An 18,379-nucleotide genomic window follows, 5' to 3' on the forward strand; every position below is an offset into this window, starting at 1 on the left:
ATTGTTATTTTAGCCTGCCTCCCAGTGCTTCTCTATTCTCCCTACCAATAAAATACCAAAGGATATTTTACCAGTATCCTTCTCTCTCTCCACATCTCTCCAAATCTTCTTCAAAATCCAAATTCCATAGTCATTGAAATGTCCTCACTTTCAGATTTCCTGACTTTCCATTTGTATCCTCTTATCTATATTCAGGGATGATTCCTGGGATAGAAAATCTGTTTACTCATTTACAAGAAGTATTTATTGAATGCTGTTCATTACCCTAACATAAGAGTTAACTAAGGGAATAAACTAGAAGATTCAATCTTTGTTGCTAAGTAATTTAATACTTTAATTGGGAAGATGAGACATATTGCAGAGTGATCATGTAATCCCTTCTTCAAACTTTTCATAGCCCTGTGGTCTTCCCTCTCTTTTGTACTATCTCATTCTCCTTCGTATCCTAATTATTTTTATACTTTTTTCCCTCATTCCCTTACAGACCCTCTAAGAACAGGCCCTGGGTAATTTCTATCCTTATTTCTTCAATGCTGAACAAAATTCTGTTCAGCACTTGTTCCTGTGATCCCTCCCTCTGATAAACTGTTCCTCCCAGAACCTCATTTTCAGGAGGAGTTCAGACTCACTGAGTCTTCAGTCCTCTACAAGCTGCATTGCTAACTAATCAGACTTTCTCTACTGGGCACCTGTGTCCAGTACCTTCATTTACTCCCCACTTTTTCAAAATCTTATTTATATGTTATGTTTCCTCATTCAAATGGCAATAACTTGTCTTTCTTTCTTTGTGCTTATATCCAGAGTTTAGCAAAGTGACCTGCACAGCATGAGGGATTCGTAAATGCTTGTTCACCTCACTAGTTGGGTTTTTTTACTTGAATCTGGGGAACAAAAGCAATCTTTCATATAAAATGAATCAAAAGGACAGATGAGGAAAAAAATGGGGTGGAAGTCTGTTGGCTAGACAGTAGTGCTCTTTGAAGAGGTTTTGTGTAAGTAAAAAGAGAGAAGAGAACATGAGGACATTTTAAATGAAAGATTAGGATGAACAAAGAAACAGACAAAAAAAAAATCAATAAGTATTGAGGCAGCTAGGTGGTACTGCAGTCCTGGAGTCAGAAGGACCTAAATTCAAATCTGCCTTCAGATTCTTGACACTTAATAGCTGTGTGACCTTGGACAAGTCACTTAACCCTATTGCCACAGGCAAACAAATAAAAATAAATAAGTATTTATTGAACATTACTAGTATCAGAAACTATGCTGGTTAAATGAAAATAACCCTTACCCTCAAATTATTTCATTCTATTTGAGAAGGCAACATAATTTTCTTCCACATGTGTATGTATGCATTTATGTATGTATATCCTTCTGTATGTTGAGTAACCCCTCATAGATTTTTATTACCAAAATTGTGATTGTTGCTACCCAGTGGTCACCAGCAGGCATTCTTTCATAGTCTAGTCACTTTGTTTATACCACCTTACACACCAAATTTTCTAGAATAGATTTAATTTTCTTATCTACCTATAAAGCTTCTGTATACTCTTTATTTCTACATTTTTAAAAAATTCATAAATTTTTGGCTAAGAAATTACTTTATTGACTGAAAGTAGATTAATATTTAGCCAGATACACATATAATGCACACATATGTCTATCACAGTATATAAAACATGTATAAATATATTTTATATATAAAAATATATATATTAAAAATAAGTAAAGGGCAGCTAGGTGGCATAGTGGATAGAGCACTGACCCTGGAGTCAGGAGGAACTGAGTTCAAATCCAGCCTCAAATACTTAGTAATTACCTAACTGTGTGACCTTAGGCAAGTAACTTAGCCCCATTGCCTTACCAAAAAAACCCTAAATAAATAAAAAAAAATATCAGAGAGTCCACATGGAAGAGTAGATGGAAGGAAGGCTGGACTCAGAATCAGGAAGACTGGAGTTCAAATCCTGATTTGACATATATAGGCTATGTGATGTTTACTAAGTTACTTGAATTTTAGTCCCCTGGATGATTTTCTAAGACTACAGTTTGCAGACTAGGTGCCAGTGAATGTAGGTAAAGACACTTACCTTACCAGAAGTTCTCTATAGCAATAAATCATAAATCCATTCTCCACCCCCAAAAAAAATCTAACTGGGGGTATCACCATCATATAGGAGGTAGGGCTTTGAGATGAGTCTTGAAGAAAACTGTTTTAAGAGGCAGATGAAGGATGAAGTTCTAGCCTTGGGGGTCAGCTCATACAAAAGCACATGAGTCAGTGATAGAAAATCATATGAACAGCAAGAAGTCCTATTTGACTGGACCATAGAGAGTGTGAAAGGGCCTAATATATATAATATAGCTGCACAGGTAGGTTGGAATCAGGCTGTTGTTCAGCCATGAACAACTGACTCTTTGTGACTGTCCACAGAGTTTTCTTGGGAAACATTCTGGAGTAGTTGACCATTTCCTTCTTTAGCAGATTAAGGAAATAGAAACTAAATGACTTGCCTAGGGTCACATGGCCAGTAAGTATCTGAGGCCAGATTTGAACTTAGATTTTACTGACTTCTGGTCTAGTATTCTAACCACTCAACCATCTACCTACCTCTAATCTGATCAGGATGTAAAGGACTTTAAATGCCAATCAAAGAAATTTATTATTTTATCCTAGAGGGAATAGGGAGCCCCTAAAGTTCATTGAATGAAGGATAACATAGTAATATCTGTTTTAGAATTATCACTTTGGTAGCTGTGTAGCTTGAAGAGAGATAATCACAGGGGAGCAATTAGGAAGCAACTACAATATTTTAGAAATTTAGATGTAGAAAAAAGTTTGGTGGAGAAACATTGTAAAGGAAAACTTAGTGTGACTTGTTGACTAGATGGAAACGGGAGTGGGTTGCATCAGAATGTTCCTCCTCAGGGCTTGGGATAATGATGATCTCATTAATAAGAAGTGAACAAGTTGGGGAGGAGAAGCAATTTTTATAGAGGGAGGGAGAGAGAGTCTAGTATGTTTGAACCATGTCATAAGCATATTAGAACTATTAGCCTGCCCTGGACTGGAACCACAGAACATTCTCCCTCAGGGAAATTTAATGGAATCACACCCATGGGACTGAATTCAGAGTAGAACCTAGAGAATACAGAGATGAAAGACCCAATACTATTCAAACCCACCTAACTTCCCCTCACTCTTACAGTTGTTACAATAGTCTGAATCCATTTACCCATATTTGGCACATTGTAAGGAAAAATTAAAGCTTAAGGGAGGGTCCAGGTCCTAAGTGAGCAGTGTGAGTAGCAAAGCTCTCGGGAGCCATGACAACAAAGAGACACAAAGTCAAAACCACAAGTGAGTCAGGACCTGTGATACCAAAGCTAGACTGAGGGCTGTGGTAAGTCCAATTCTGGTGAGGAAGTAAAGTGATTCCTAAACTGGAATTATGCCATATTTTCTGCAATGAGGGGGCAAGAGGATTTCTCCAACTATGACACATTGGGTTTGGGATATTCAATAGTTGAGTAAACAGTTGAACCAAATTTATTATTGAATCTTACTAATATTTGGAAGTATAACTATGGTTTTGCCACTTTAGTAAAATATTCTATCTGTAAGTGTAGATTTAATGAATTTATAGAACATAATAAAGAAAAAAAGTAATTTTTCTGAAGATGAAACTAGTCCTGATAACTAATATACATACAAAAGTCCTTGTTGTTCAGTAATTTCAGTTGTGTCTGACTCTTCTCACCTTATATGGGGTTTTCTTGACAAAGATACTGTAGTGGTTTTAATTTCATTCTCTACTTAGTTTTAGGTATAAGGGAACTGGGGCAAAAAAGGTCAAGTGAATTGCCCAGGTCACAAAGCTAAGTGTTTGAGGCCAGATTTGAATTCATAAAGATGAATCTTCACCTCTGTATGCCTCTGTCTTCTCAACTATAAAATGATGATAACAACACCATCTGTGTTGCTATGAGGACCAAATGACATAATATTTTAAAAGCACTTAACAAAGTACCTAGTACACAGTAGGCTCTATATAAATGCTTATTCCTTCCCATTTCCCAAAGAAGAAATTTGGCAGTAATATGGAATTACTTAGTGACATCTGGTCCTTGCCCACAGCATCTGGGGGCTTCTCCAGGCTGCCACATCTCAGCCCACATGACCGGACGTGACCTGATGCACTACTCACTCAGGATCTGAAGTCTTGCTCAAATTCAGTATAGGATGGAACACTAGATGTAATTGAATGTCCAGAGGCCCAGGGATTAACCACAGCTTCTCTGCAATTGGGCCTACCTCTGCTCCTGACTCACACCACTGAGCACTGCCCTTACATAGATGAGAATCTTCTGCAAGAATGCTCCAAGAGGTGCCGGGGGGGGGGGGGGGGGGGGGGGGCAGAGCCAAGATGGCGGTGTGAAGGCAGCATTGCCTGACAACTCCGACCCCACAAATCCACAAAAAACAAACAAATGAGCACTCTAGCTAAAATTTAGAGGGGCAGATCCTACAGAAAGACCGAGTGATACATTTTCCCAATCCAAGATAATGTAGAAGTTCCATGGGAAAGGTGTGCTTCACCAGGACCCTGGCAGCCCAGCCCAGCGAACCCCAGCACAGCCCGAAGATCACCAGCAACAGCTTGAAGGGGCGGGGAGAGAACTCTGCTGCATTTGGGTGCCTGTGGAGCGAGGAGCATGGCTGCAGAACCTGCAGTGAGAATTGGGAGAAAGCAGCAGCCTGCACCCCCAGAGAAGGTAAGGGAAGTCTGCAGAGATCTCTCTGCTCTCCCTGGAGCAGGACTCTGCTGTTTGCCTCCACTCAGACTCAGGGTGCAGTTTGGGCTTCCTTACTAAGATAGCTGGATCCTGCCTTATAGCCTCAGGGCAGAGGGCAATGCTGTGGTCATCTACATATCAAAGCATGGGCTAGAGAGCTTAAGACCTTGGAAGAATAAAGGTCCCAGTGGGGTGTCCCCCCACAAAAATACAACCCCAAAGCCTTGGAAGTGTTGTAAATTAGCCTTGGGCTGAGGAAATGAGTAAACAACAGAAAAAGAAGGATCTGACGATAGAGAATTACTTCAGTCCTATGGAAGATCAAAACACATACTCTGAGGATGAGAAGCTTCTGTATCCAAACCTCCAAGAGAAAAAGAAAATGGACTCAGACTGTGGATGAGCTCAGAAAAGACTTTGAAAAGCAATTCAGGGAGGTGGAGGAAAAATTGGGAGGAGAAATGAGAGCAATGCAGAAAAATCATGAAAACCAAATCAAAAGCTTGGTGAAAGAAATACAAAAAAATACTGAAGAAAATAATATGTTAAAAACCAGTTTAGGCCTAATGGAAAAAGCAAAACAAAAGGCAAATGAGGAGCATGCCTGAAAAAGCAGAATTGGTCAGCTGGAAAAGGAGATAAAAAAGCTCTCTGAAGAAAGTAACTCCTTGAAATGCAAAATGAAACTAAAGGAAGCTGATGACTTTGCAAGAAATCAGGAAGAAATAAAACTCTTACAAAAAAGCCAGAAATTAGAAGAAAATGTGAAATATCTCATTGGAAAAACAACTGACCTTGAAAACAGATCCAGAAGAAATAATTTAAAAATTATTGGGCTATCTGAAAGCCACAACCAGGAAAAGAGCCTAAACTTCATTTTTCAAGAAATAATACAGCAAAATTGCTCTGAGATCCTAGAAGCTGAGGGTAAAAATAGAAATTGAGAGGATTCATCAGTCACCCCCTGAAAGGGATCCCAAAAGAAAAACTTATAGGAATATTATAGCCAAATTCCCAAACTCCCAAATCAAAGAGAAAATTCTAAAAGCTGCAGGAAAAAGACAATTCAGCTACCGAGGCTACATAGTCAGGATTACAGAGGATCTGGCAGCATCTGCATTAAGGGCTCATAGGGATTGGAATATGATATTCCAGAAGGCAAAAGATCTTGATTTACAACCGAGAATCAATTACCCAGCAAAACTGAACATCCTCTTTCAGGGGAAAAGATGGATTTTCAATGAAACAGGGGACTTTCAAACTTTCCTAACGAGAGGACCAGAGCTGAACAGAAAGTTTGATCTCCAAGTACAGGACTCTGGTGAACCAATAAAGGGAGTGGAAGAGAGGGACTAACTATGAGGAGCTTGATGATGTTGAACTGTTTTTATTCCTGCATGGGAAGAAGATATTGATAACTCATATGAACTTTCTCATTTATAAGAGCGGTTAGAAGGAGCATATATAGACAGGACATAGAAAGGAGTAGAATATAATGGTATGATGTGGTAAAGGTATGGAGTCAATGGGCGATGGGAGAAAGTACTGGAAGGAAGGAAAAGGATATGAAGAAGAAGCTGAAAGATTTCACATAAGAGTCAAAAAAAAAGATTTTTCAATGCAGGGAAGGGAGGAAGGCAAGGGGAAATGAGTGAGCCTTCATTCTCATTGGTAATGGCTCAGGGAGGAAATGACATACACACTTAATAGGGTGAGGAAGTCTGTCTTGCCCTGGAGAAGGATGGGAGAAAAGGGACAGGATGAGAGTAAATGGGGGGGGGGAGGGAAGGGGGGAATAGAAGATCAAGGGAGAGGGTACTCAGATGCAACATGCTTTTGGACAGGGCCAGGATGAAAGGAGAGAAAGAATAGAATAAATGAGAGTGGGGAGAAATAGAGTGGAGGTACAGCTAGTTATAGCAACTGTGGGGAAAATATAGAAGCAACTTTTCTGGGGGACTTATGATAAAGAAAGGAACTCACCCCAGAGACAGAGCCATTGGAATCTGAACACAGACTGAAGTACAATTTTTTTTTCTCTCTCTCTCTCTATTCTTGAGGTTTCCCATCTTCTGGGGGGGGGGGAGGGGGGGTTTATGTTTATTCTGATGTTTACACTTATAACATTCAGTTTACATCAATGTATGGCACGGAAACAATGTAGAGACTGTCAGCCTTGGGGGGGAGGGAGGAAGGGGAAAATTGTAGAATTCAGAGCCTTGAAAAAATGATGGGTATAATTTACTATTGTATATAATTGGAAAACAAACAAAATGTTTAAAAATATAAAAAAAAGAAAGCTCCAAGATGAGGTTACATCTGTTACAGAAAGCATAAACATAGCTATCAAGGGAAAAGGTGATCACAGAATTCTGATATCAGGAGGAATCAGATTCATTATGTAACCATTTATTAAAATCAGGAAGAAATCATCTTATTGACTAACTTTAACTTTCAGCATAAATACTGACTTTGCTTTTTTTGATCATAACATTCAGTGGAATGGAGTCAAAGAAACTGGATTTAAATTTTGGTCTTGCTACATAGTACCCTGTGACCTCTGACGAGCTAGTTACCTCATTAAATCTCTCTTTCCTCATCTATAAAATGAAGGGTTTACATTGGATGACCTCCGAAGCCCCATTCAGCTCTGTTTCTATGATCCAATGATTGTGAACGTATAATGTAATTAACTTTTTAACAATTTATGTCCTTTTCCATATAATTTATTAAATCAAGTGACTTGCCAAAGAATTTATTTGCAGCAAATCTGGCCTGGTTGTCCTTCTTGATTTTATAAGGTCTCTATCCTAAGGAATCTTTTCAGTTGTTAACCTATTCTCCCCAGAGATCATGAGCTACCTCTGCTTCTAAGTCTTGAGCAATTTAAATTTTGTCTGGTTTAGGAAGGTTTCTCACATTCTGTGTGTAGGAGGCAGTGGAAATTACCTTGAGTGTTCCTACTGATGACCCCAGGATTTTTCACAGGGAAATCCTTTTCTTGGATTGATAGAAGACAGTATAAAACAAACCAATAGGATTTAACCTGGTGATTTTTGAATCCTCTTTTTCTTCCATTATTGGTTCTTTGCTTATGTTTTCATAGGCTTTGATGTTTTATAAAGAATAATTCTCTCCTAATTTAATGCATTCATTTTAAAGCATCTAAGCATTCTCTAATTGAAAAATTACCTTTTTTTTTTTGTAGTTGTACATGCCATGACCCTCTACTGGTTATAAACAAACTTCTTACATGTATAGATATTTATTTAGCTACCTTATATTATGAATCCTGCTTGTTAATGATGACATATATATAATAGTTATTCATAAAAATATTTTTAGTATATAAGAGAGAGTGATGCAAGTCAAAGTAATAATTATTTTGACTTTTAATGAGCTTTAGAAATACACTGATTACAACATTAAGGCTGCCCTTAGGGCTTCATGGAGGAGAAAAAATATTTACTTTTTCTAAGATTCCACATATATTCTTCAAAAAATGTGTCAATCATAAATAATCTGCAGCTCAGATGAATAGACAATCAATAGTCAGGTATGTGAAGAAGTGATTTTTTTTCCTTCCATTTACTAAGTGAACTAGATAAAATTTCAATGTAAAATATCATTCTTAATATGTGCAGTTATTGAAAGGAGGTCTGTATAGCAAAGCAATTTCTGGGGTCCAGCACATAACAATATTTGTTTGACTTAGTTACCCATTTTAGTTTATAAAGTACAGCACTAGGGTGTTGAGAGACTGTTATACTCTCCTGATGTTTATAATTTAGGAAGGGGATAAATCAATAAAAATAATACAAAGTATTAATTTATAAAAAAATAGTGAGTGTACATTTTAATCTACTTGTTCATTAGACTAAAAGTCAAGATCTACCTTTTCTGTACATATTTTTGGAAAGGAATTATCTATGAAAAATATTACCGAAAAACCAGAAGAAGTATTATCTAGAACTCAATCAAGGGTTTTTTTAATATTAATGCTAAAGTGCTTAACCTGTGCCCTGTAAACTGGAATAAGACTACCACATAACAAGACCCTTTGCTGGGCTTTCATAAGACAAGGGCAAAAGACAAACAGTCCCTGCCCAAGGAGCTTACATTCTGCTGAGGAGTAGATACTACCTGATATTTTAATAATATAAACAGTTTAAATAATTTGACATAGACTCAGCATATTTTTGGAGCCAATAAAGGGTATTTAGAGATCAATCAGTTAAACTCTGTCATTCTGGTTTATCTTACTTGATCCTCCTGCTCTTGGGAGTGAAGGAGGAGACTTAATGCTCATTTGGAAAGAGAAGAAATGGAGATATGAGTAAGGGTATAGCCTTAGGTCAAATATCTAGTTAGTAGCAGAGGAGGAACTGGAACTTGAGTATTCTCTCATGTTTCCTCTCTTTTCACAATACATTGCTTCTATGTCTAAAGTAACATGTTGAATCATTTTACTTTGAAGTTTGAGGCCATCCAAGATGAGCTTCCTCAATTCCCTTCCTTTCTATCTTCAAACCTCTCACTGTTCTTAGCTATTTTTATTTTCCTTTCCTCTCATCTTAGAAAATAAGTCAGTTGACTTCTATCTTTGTCAATGCTAGTTCATCTACCAATGATCTTGACCTTTTCCTTTCCAACATGATCTTGATTCATCAGTCATACCCTCCTTCATATGTATTTTTCAACCATTCCATCTCTTCTAATTCCCTCTCCCAAGTTTACAAATATGCTGTCAGATATTAGGAAGAGGCAGTGGGGAGCCTGTTCTAGATTTCAGAGATTGTTCTCATGCATGCTAAGGAGAACACATGAGAATTAACAGCTAATTATATTAAAATTTCCTGACATCAGGGAAAAGGACTTTTGTCTGTTGCTGTAGATGTTGCCAAGGTACTCAGGGGAGTTGAGCCTCACTAGTGACTTCTCTGTTTAGTGGGACAGCAAAACTTTAGAAGTCCTTATTGACAGAGTCAGTGTATTCTTTGATTCCACATTAGACTATCATGGCAGTCTAGGTGAGAGAGGAGGAGAGTAGAGTCTGAGGTAGGAAAGTGGCAGTAAAAGTAAAAAGGGTTGTTAGATATAAGTTATAAAAATATAATTGACAAGATGAGGTATTTAATTGGTTACAGAGGGTTAAAGATCAGAGTGGTCATAGGGTCAGAGAAGAAATGAGTTTATATCCAAGAGATATTGCAAAGGTGAAATCATTAGGCCTTGGCAATAGCTTGGATATTATGAGTATCAGATAGTGAAGACTCACTGAGGGATAGGGGGATGATCTCTTCCTCTTCAGTAATAGGGAAGATGAAGAATTCATTATATTTGCAGAAAATATAATGAATTTGATTTTGGATATATTTAAGATCTACAGAACATCCAATCTGAGTTGTCTTAAAGGTATTTGGAGAAGCAGGGTTGGATGTCATCAGACAGTTTGGGGAAGTTAAGGTAGATTTGATAATCATTAGCATAGAGATGGTAATTAAATCCATGAGAGGTGATGAGATCACCACGTGAAGGAATGTAGATGGCAAAGAGAAGACTTAGAATAAAAACCCTTAGGACACCTACAGTGAGAGGACATGATCTAGATAAGGATCCAGCAAAGTTGATTGAGGAGTAGTCATATAAGCTTGAGAAGAATAAGAGAGAGTGTTGCCATTTAGTTACTACCAACTAATCCTGCACCTATTCTGATCATTGCTGGTGTTCTCACTGCTACTCTCTGGTTATGACTTTTTAAAAACTTTTCCTAAGGTTTAAACAAAAGATAAGTTTATGTTTTATTTTATTTTGACAAGAAGTAGTCTGGTTTTATTTATTGCTGTAGGGAATTTGCAGTGAGTTAATTCTCTCTGCTAACACAGATATAATCTAGAAAGCTTCTTTCTACACTTAAGGATCCATTATGTTCTCTGTGAGAGGCACCACCAGACTCACAAACTATATTTCATCCTTGATTCCTCTCATTCTTTTTCACCCCCCAAACCAATCTGTTTTCAATACCTGCCAATTTCACTCTTACATCATCTTTTTCAATACACCCCCCCCTTCTGACACTGCCACAATTCTGGTATATATTTGTGACATAAACAGAGTACCTATTTATTCTATGAAAATGGAAGTCATAACTCTTGACATAAGTCATATGGTGCATACAGCTTTCCATGCTGATAGACTGTAGGCAGAAAGGAATAGAACAGATGGATTGGGGGTCATTCTGTTGGAAGCCAACTCATACATCTCCACATCCCATATACTATTTTATAGAAGGACACTCTCAGAGTACTGCCCTACCCTAATAGCACTGGAACAAAGTTGGTAAGATAGGCAGGACCCTCACATTTAGAGTACTGCAATGACCTGCTAGTGGGTCTATCTGCCTAAGTCTTTGACAACCTTGATTCATTCTCAATTCAGCCACCAAAATGATTTTCCTCAAGCACAGGCCAAACTATGTAACTCCCTACTCTATAAACTTCAGTGATTCCTGTGATATGTTGTTCTTCATGACAAAAATCTTCTGCTTGTCATTCAAATCCTTTCATACACCAGCCTCCTCCTACCTTTTCTTATACCTTAGTCTATGCCACATACTTTTTGGTCCAGTGACATTGACCTTCCTGCTATCCCAAGAATAAGATACTCTATCTTTCAACTCTGGTTGTCATTCATACCTAGAATACTCTCCCTTCTCTCCTCTGCCTACTGGCTTCCTTGGCTTCCTTTAATTTCCAACTGAAATTCTATCTTCTACAGGAAGTTTTTCCTACTGTTATACAGTTCACATGTGTGTGACTCTGTGACCCCATTTGGGATTTTCTTGGCAAGTATACCAGAATGGTTTGCCATGTCCTTTTCTACTCATTTTACAAGTGAGAAAACTGAGGCAAAATAGTGTTAAATGACTTACCCAGGTAAAAAACACAACTAGTAAGTGTTTGAAGTAGATTTGAAATCTGGTGTTACTCATTTTAGGATTGTCATTTTATCTACTTCAACTAGCTGCCCAAGTCTTTCCCAATCCCTTTAATTCTAGTGTCTTCCCTCTCTTATTTACTTCTTGTTTATTCTGAATATAGTTTATACAGATTTGTTTGTTTTTGTCTCCCCCCAATAGATCATAAGCTTCTTGGGTCTTTTGCGTCTTTTTTTGTATTCCCAGCACTTCACACAGTAGGTTCTTAATAAATGTTTATTGATTTGCAGAGTAGGGTGAGGATGGGAGTACTAAACACATTATGGTAGATGGCAAGACAGTAGAGGATGTAAAGCATGTTAAGGGGATGATGTGATTCAGGAGGTTGTATGAGAGGGCACTTAGCAATTCAAATCTCTTAGTCTCTGAAAGGAGTTTTAAAACCAAATATATTAACCCTTCCAAGGCATGGTGATTCAGGAAGTGTATCAGCAAGGTAGATGGCAAGAAAACCAGATAGGATTACCTAATACTTAATTCACTGAATTGAATCTTGTCTCTTCATATTTTACATTAATCAAGATGCGTTATTTTTTTTTACTTTATGTTGAATAAATCTATTGATGTGGGCTAACTCATGGTTGTTCATACATTTTTTTTCAGAGTGCCTATCGCATGTTTACAAACAACACGTGTTTGAAGCACATGATCACCAAAGTCCGGCGGGACACTCACCACTTTGAACGCTACCAGCATAATCGAGACCTAGTAGGATTCCTCAACATGTTTGCTAACAAACAGCTGGAGCTGCCAAGGGGCTGGGAAATGAAGCATGATCACCAGGGCAAGGTAACTGAAGAAAGAAAAAAGCAGGGTATTTGGGGGAAAGGGGCTTGGAAGGATATGAGCTACTTGACTTTTTTTGTGCCCTGAATAACCTAGTCCTTCATAGCCCTGCCTATCTTACCAACTCTGTTCCAGTGCTATTAGGGTAAAGCAGGACTCTGAGTGTCCTTCTATGAAGTAATATATGGGATGTGGAGAAGTATGAGTTGGCTTCCAACAGAATGACCCCCAATCCATCTGTTCTATTTCTTTCTGCCTACAGTCTATCAGCATGGAAAGCTGTATACACTATATCCTTCCTATGATTTATGTCAAGAGCTATGACTTTCATTTTCATAGAATAAGTAGGTACTTGCCGTTTATGTCACAAATATTAAAAAAGTGTGGTGTGATCTCAATAGGAAAAAAATTCTTTCCTAGACTAGTATCACCTAGGAAAAGATAAAAGTGTAAAGAATATTGCATGTGTACCCCATAATAGGGTTGGATTGTCAAGCTGCTCTGAATATAACCTTTCACACCATCATTGTCCATTCTTTCAACTTCCCTGACACATTGTATTACAAACTGTCTTTTGATATCATCCTTTACTTTTCTTTCTGTGTTCATTTCTAGAGCTGAGTCTGTTGTTTGGAATATTCACTCTTCTAAGATCCAACTGTGAAAATCTTTCCATTCTTTTACATTCTACACATATCCTCCTATTAGATTATAAACTCTCCAAGGGCAGGGATTTTGTTGTTTCTTCATTGTGAATCTTCAGTACTCAGCACAGTGCCTTTGTACTTAGTAGATATGTAATAATTACATATTGAATTAAATTGCATATTCATTTGAATATACCAGTCATTTAAATATCTACTTCCAGATGGTGAGGAATCTCTAAAAGAGTTCTTTGGATGAATAATAGGAATATTTCTGTATGGGTTAGCTAGATGGCAAATGTTAAGTCTCTGGGATGGGAATCAAGAAGACTCATTTTCAGGAATTCAAATTCAGCTTCAGATACTTACTAGCTGTCTGACTCTGGCCAAGTCACTTAGTTCCTCATCTGTAAAATGAGCTGGAGAAGGAAATGGCACATCACTCCAGTATCTTTACTGAAGTCAAAATAGGATCATGAAGAGTCAGCCCTAACTAATACTGAATGCCAACAAATAAGTATTACACTTATGTGTAATATATATATATATATATATATATATATATATATATATATATATATATACATATGTAGCATCAATCATCCAATTTATCAACAGGCATTCAATGCAAACACAAATACATGCATCCATACAAACATACATATATAAATACAAACACATATACTCATGGAGAATTCACTTTGATATTTTCAGGTATTCCTTGCAAAATAGTCTTGAGTTTTGGTTTGTAAATAGTTGGCCCTACAAGTTGCTGGCTTTGGGGGCTTGAGAAGGCCTCAAACTATTTTGCCACTTAGAGATTTGGAAGAGTTTGCTGCATCTTTTCTAAGAAACCTGTACCCAGAACCAGAAAGACCTAAAAGCTTAGCACCTCAATCTATAAGATGGAGCCCCTTCAGGCACCACACCTTTAATTAAGCACTTAAGCTAATACTTTAGCTAAAATCTCTAACTGGGATTTCTTTCTGCTGGTGTCAGCAAGCATCTGGAGAATTATTTCACTGGATGATATCTTTCTATAATCTCCTGGAGCCTGCTCTGTCTGGTAGTTGTCAGGTACTAAGATAAACCTTTAGAAAGCAATTTGGGAATAATAGCAGCAACCTTAGTCTTCTCAATGATGATCCATTCCATAGTCAGAAAATATCTAACAATATATCATAACCAAAAAAAAAAAAGCCTAGATTTCATTTTTCAAGAAATTCTACAGAAAAATTGCCTGATATCCTAGAAGCAGAAAGTAAAATAGAAATTGAGGGAATCTACTGATTACCTTTTGAAAGAGATTCCAAAATAAAAACTTCCAGGAATATTATAGCCAAATTTCAGAACTCCCAAGTCAAGGAGAAAAATGTTACAAGAAGCCAGGAAAAAACCCCTCAAATATCATGAAGCTACAGTCTAGATTACACAAGATTTAGCAGCTTCTACATGAAGGGCTTGCAGGACTTGAGATATGAATTTCCAGAAGGCAAAAGAGCTTGGATTACAACCAAGAATCAACTACCCAGCAAAGCTGAACCTAGTCTTTCAGAAAAGATCCAACTTCCAGCTATGCCAAGATCCCAATCTTCTACCTTGTCGGTTTTAACTTTTTAGCCAGGAACTTCTAAAGATACTAAGTCTTTTTTGTCTATGAACCTTTTTTCCTAATATTTTATTTATTTTTCCAATTTCATGGTATGAAATTTTTTTTAATATTCATCCACTTGCATATTTTCCCTACTATCCTCCCTTCCCATCCCCTTCTCCTCAACAGCAAATAGTCTGATAAAAGTTGTACATGTACATTTGTGTTTAATATGTTTACATAATAGTCATTTTGTGTATGAGGAATTAGAACTAAGGGAAAAGAAAGAAAAACCATGGAATAAGAAGAACAAACTTAAGAGAAGGGTTTTTTTTTAGGTTTTTGCAAGGCAAATGGGGTTAGGTGGCTTGCCCAAGGCCACACAGCTAGGTAATTATTAAGTGTCTGAGGTCGGATTTGAACTCAGGTACTCCTGACTCTGGGGCTGGTGCTCTATCCACCCCAAGACAAGTTTTGTTTTGTTTTTTTAAGAAAGATTTTATTTATTTTGAGTTTTATAAAAATTTTTCTCCTATTCTTGCTTCCCTCCCCATCCCCCACAGAATGCACTCTGGTTAGTCTTTGCATTGTTTCCATGGTATACATTGATCTAAGTTGAATGTGATGAGAGAGATATCATATCCTTAAGGAAGAAAAATAAAGTATAAGAGATAGCAAAATTACATAATAAGATAACTTTTTTTCTAAATTGAACGTAATAGTCTTTGGTCTTTGTGTCTATGAACATTTTTTAAAAAGTAACTTAAATTTAAACATAAATTGAAGAGACATTATATGATGGAATAAATGTTGGATTTGGAATTAGAGATCTGGATTTGAATCCTGCCCCCCCCCTTTTGTTATCAGTGTTAATTTCTCTCTGGGGCTCAGTTTTCAAATCTACAAAAGGAAGGGAAAGAATTCAACTTGGTGATTGCTGGAAATCACAGACAAGTGATCCATAAAGTTGAGTCTAAAGGAATCAATTTTCTTTTCCTACTACTTGAACCTAAATTAATCCTTAAATTTGTATCCTGACATTCCAGTTCAAGACATTCAAACTGGAAAGAAACAAAGAAAGAAACAAAAGAGAGACAGAGACAAGCAGGCAGACAGAAAGAGACAGAAGGAAGGTAGGAAGCAGAGATGGTGTTAGTTTTTGCTTAGGCTGAGCTTATGGTGCATATTATTCGTGTGTACCTGTCAGATCTTAGGTATATGATTTGATATATGTGATACAGTTTGATTTACTTCAAATGGAAAATTACATTATGAGAAAAGAAGTCACTTATTAGAAAGGGAAAATCATTCTAAAGGTACTGTGATTTTTTTGCCTTTCCTGGGAGGGAATCAAGGACAATTGGTCAGTTGGACTCTAAATCATGGTGGGAATATGCAGTTTTTAAGTTTAAGTAAGAAATAATGGTACTAGAATGTTGGTTGTTTAATGATCCTCAATATTTCTAACTCTTGACTGAGTGACCATTAGTTCATTAATTTGTTATTTATTACTCAGGGGAATAATATATTTAGAAAGCAAAAATCAGCTCCAATCAGGGAGATATAAAGTGTATGCATATGTATATATATGTGTGTGTGTTTCACTTTGTTAATCTTATGATTTTAAGGAAATTATGAACACCAGTCTTGGAGTCAGGAGGATCTGAGCAAATGATGTAGTAAAAATTAAGGCTCAAGCTTAGGAATCAAAAGACCTATATCCCAACCCTGGCTATGCTGCTTAGCTTTGGGAAAGTGATGTAATCTCTCTGCATGTTAGTTGCCTCATCTTTAAAATGGAAATGATTCCTATCTGACCTTCCTTAGAGATCCATGAGAAGCAGTAGAGTATAGATAAGTAAGTAACAAGCATTTAAGCTTATTTACCAAATTCAAAACAGTGAGAATAAATAAAAGCAAAAAGTGACACAGCCCCTGTCCTCAAGGACCTTACGTTTTAATTGGGATGTGGGACATTGTGACAAAGTTCTCACAGCCAGGAAGGAGATGAAACATGATGGACTCAGGGCCATCCCCAAAATAGAAATCCAAAAGATTATTGTGGGGGCATGGGGGAGGCCAGCATAAAGAGAGGCTCCAAGGCCTTCTAAATTAAAATCAAATAAACATTTATTAAGTACCTATCACATTCCAACCACTGTGCTAAATATTTGGAGTACAAATACAAAATAATAAAGGTCAGTCTTTGCCTTCAAAGAGCTCCCAATCTAGTGAAGAAAGAAAAAACATAGTAGGAAACTGAAACTCTCAGGGTAGGGGGAAGTACCCAATATCAAGGCATGACTGAAAAGTCAGCCAGCAAAATCCCAAAGTAGTGAAGCAAGATGAGAAATGCAAGATGTGGAGAGAAGATGCAGAACAAGGGGGTAGCTGAGTTATTATGACAAAGTATTTAGAGACAGAAGTACATCTGGGAAAAGGAAGAGCCTTGGTCATGGAGTCTGAGATCCTAGTTCTACTACTTTCTTCCTATGTGACCAAATATATAAAACTCTGTTTGGCTCTTAAAATTCTTAATATCTGGGTCCCTTTCTATCTTTCTTGTCTTCTTATACCTCACTACCTATTATGCATTCCAATGACACTAGTTGTTTCTTGTTGTTTGTCATGCACTACATTCTGTCTTTCAGCTGGGAATGTTTCATTGGTTGTGTCCCCAATGTCTCTCCCTCATTATCTCCACCTCTTAGCTTTCCTGAAGTCTAAGACTTCTGCAGTGTCTTTCCCAGTCCTTCTAAATCTTAGTGCCTTCCCTCTGAGTCTACCATATTCATTCTATGTGTTTATATCTGGTTTGTACAGTTTTGTTTTGGCTGTTTTTTGTTTTCTTTGTTTTTTCCTCTATCTTAGACTATGAACACCTTGAAATTACAGACTATTTTTTCTGGGTAGAACACCAGCCTTGGAGTCAGGAGGATCTGAGTTCAAAACTATCTTCAAAGACTTGACACTTACTAGCTGTGTGATCTTGGGCAAGTCACTTAACCCTGACTGCCTTGCATCTAGGGCCATCTCCAGGCATCCTGATCCATATCTGACCATTGGACTCTGATGGCTCTGGAGGAGAAAGTGAGACTGATGACTTAGCACAGCACCCATTTACTCAAAACCAGTTCATGTGCTAGTCATGGCATCACCTCCCTGATGTCATGGTCTTCTTTGAGAATGAAGGACAAATCATCATCATTGTCTTTATACACTGCCTGGCAAATACTTTGAACTTAATAAATGCTAGGTGATTTGTTGCTGTGACCTTCAGAAAGCCATTTAGTCTTCTCTATTTAAGGTTCTTCATATATAATTTCTCACATTGCAAGATTATTGGGAAGAGTATGCTTTGTAAATATTAACAATGTGTTTTTTAAAAATTATAGAGTCATAGATTTAGAGTTGAAAGGAACCTTGGAGGTTATCTAATTCAGGTAAGGAAATTGATTCTCAGAGAAGTTAGTCTAAGATTACTTAGGTATCAAAGCTATATCTTCCATCAATCAACCAATCAATAAACAATAATTAAGTGACTACTATGCCAGACACTATGCTAAG

At 37.2% G+C, this 18,379-nt stretch overlaps 1 protein-coding gene and 1 long non-coding RNA gene across 7 annotated transcripts in view; one reads left to right on the top strand and one right to left on the bottom strand.

Moving 5' to 3' along the window:
* Nucleotides 1-18,379, top strand: part of HECW2 (HECT, C2 and WW domain containing E3 ubiquitin protein ligase 2) — a 449,633-nt gene that overhangs the window by 333,663 nt on the left and 97,591 nt on the right. For all 6 annotated transcript variants that reach the window (XM_074215431.1, XM_074215435.1, XM_074215432.1 and 3 more), the window contains one exon: nucleotides 12,395-12,580. In XM_074215431.1, coding sequence (XP_074071532.1) covers nucleotides 12,395-12,580 — 186 coding nt within the window. The remainder of the gene's footprint in view (nucleotides 1-12,394; nucleotides 12,581-18,379) is intronic.
* LOC141507608 (uncharacterized) overlaps nucleotides 1-18,379 on the bottom strand; it is a 70,694-nt gene that overhangs the window by 18,463 nt on the left and 33,852 nt on the right. The gene's annotated exons all lie outside the window — the stretch shown is intronic.

This window comes from Macrotis lagotis, chromosome 1 (assembly GCF_037893015.1).
Source record: "Macrotis lagotis isolate mMagLag1 chromosome 1, bilby.v1.9.chrom.fasta, whole genome shotgun sequence".
NCBI lineage: Eukaryota > Metazoa > Chordata > Mammalia > Peramelemorphia > Peramelidae > Macrotis > Macrotis lagotis.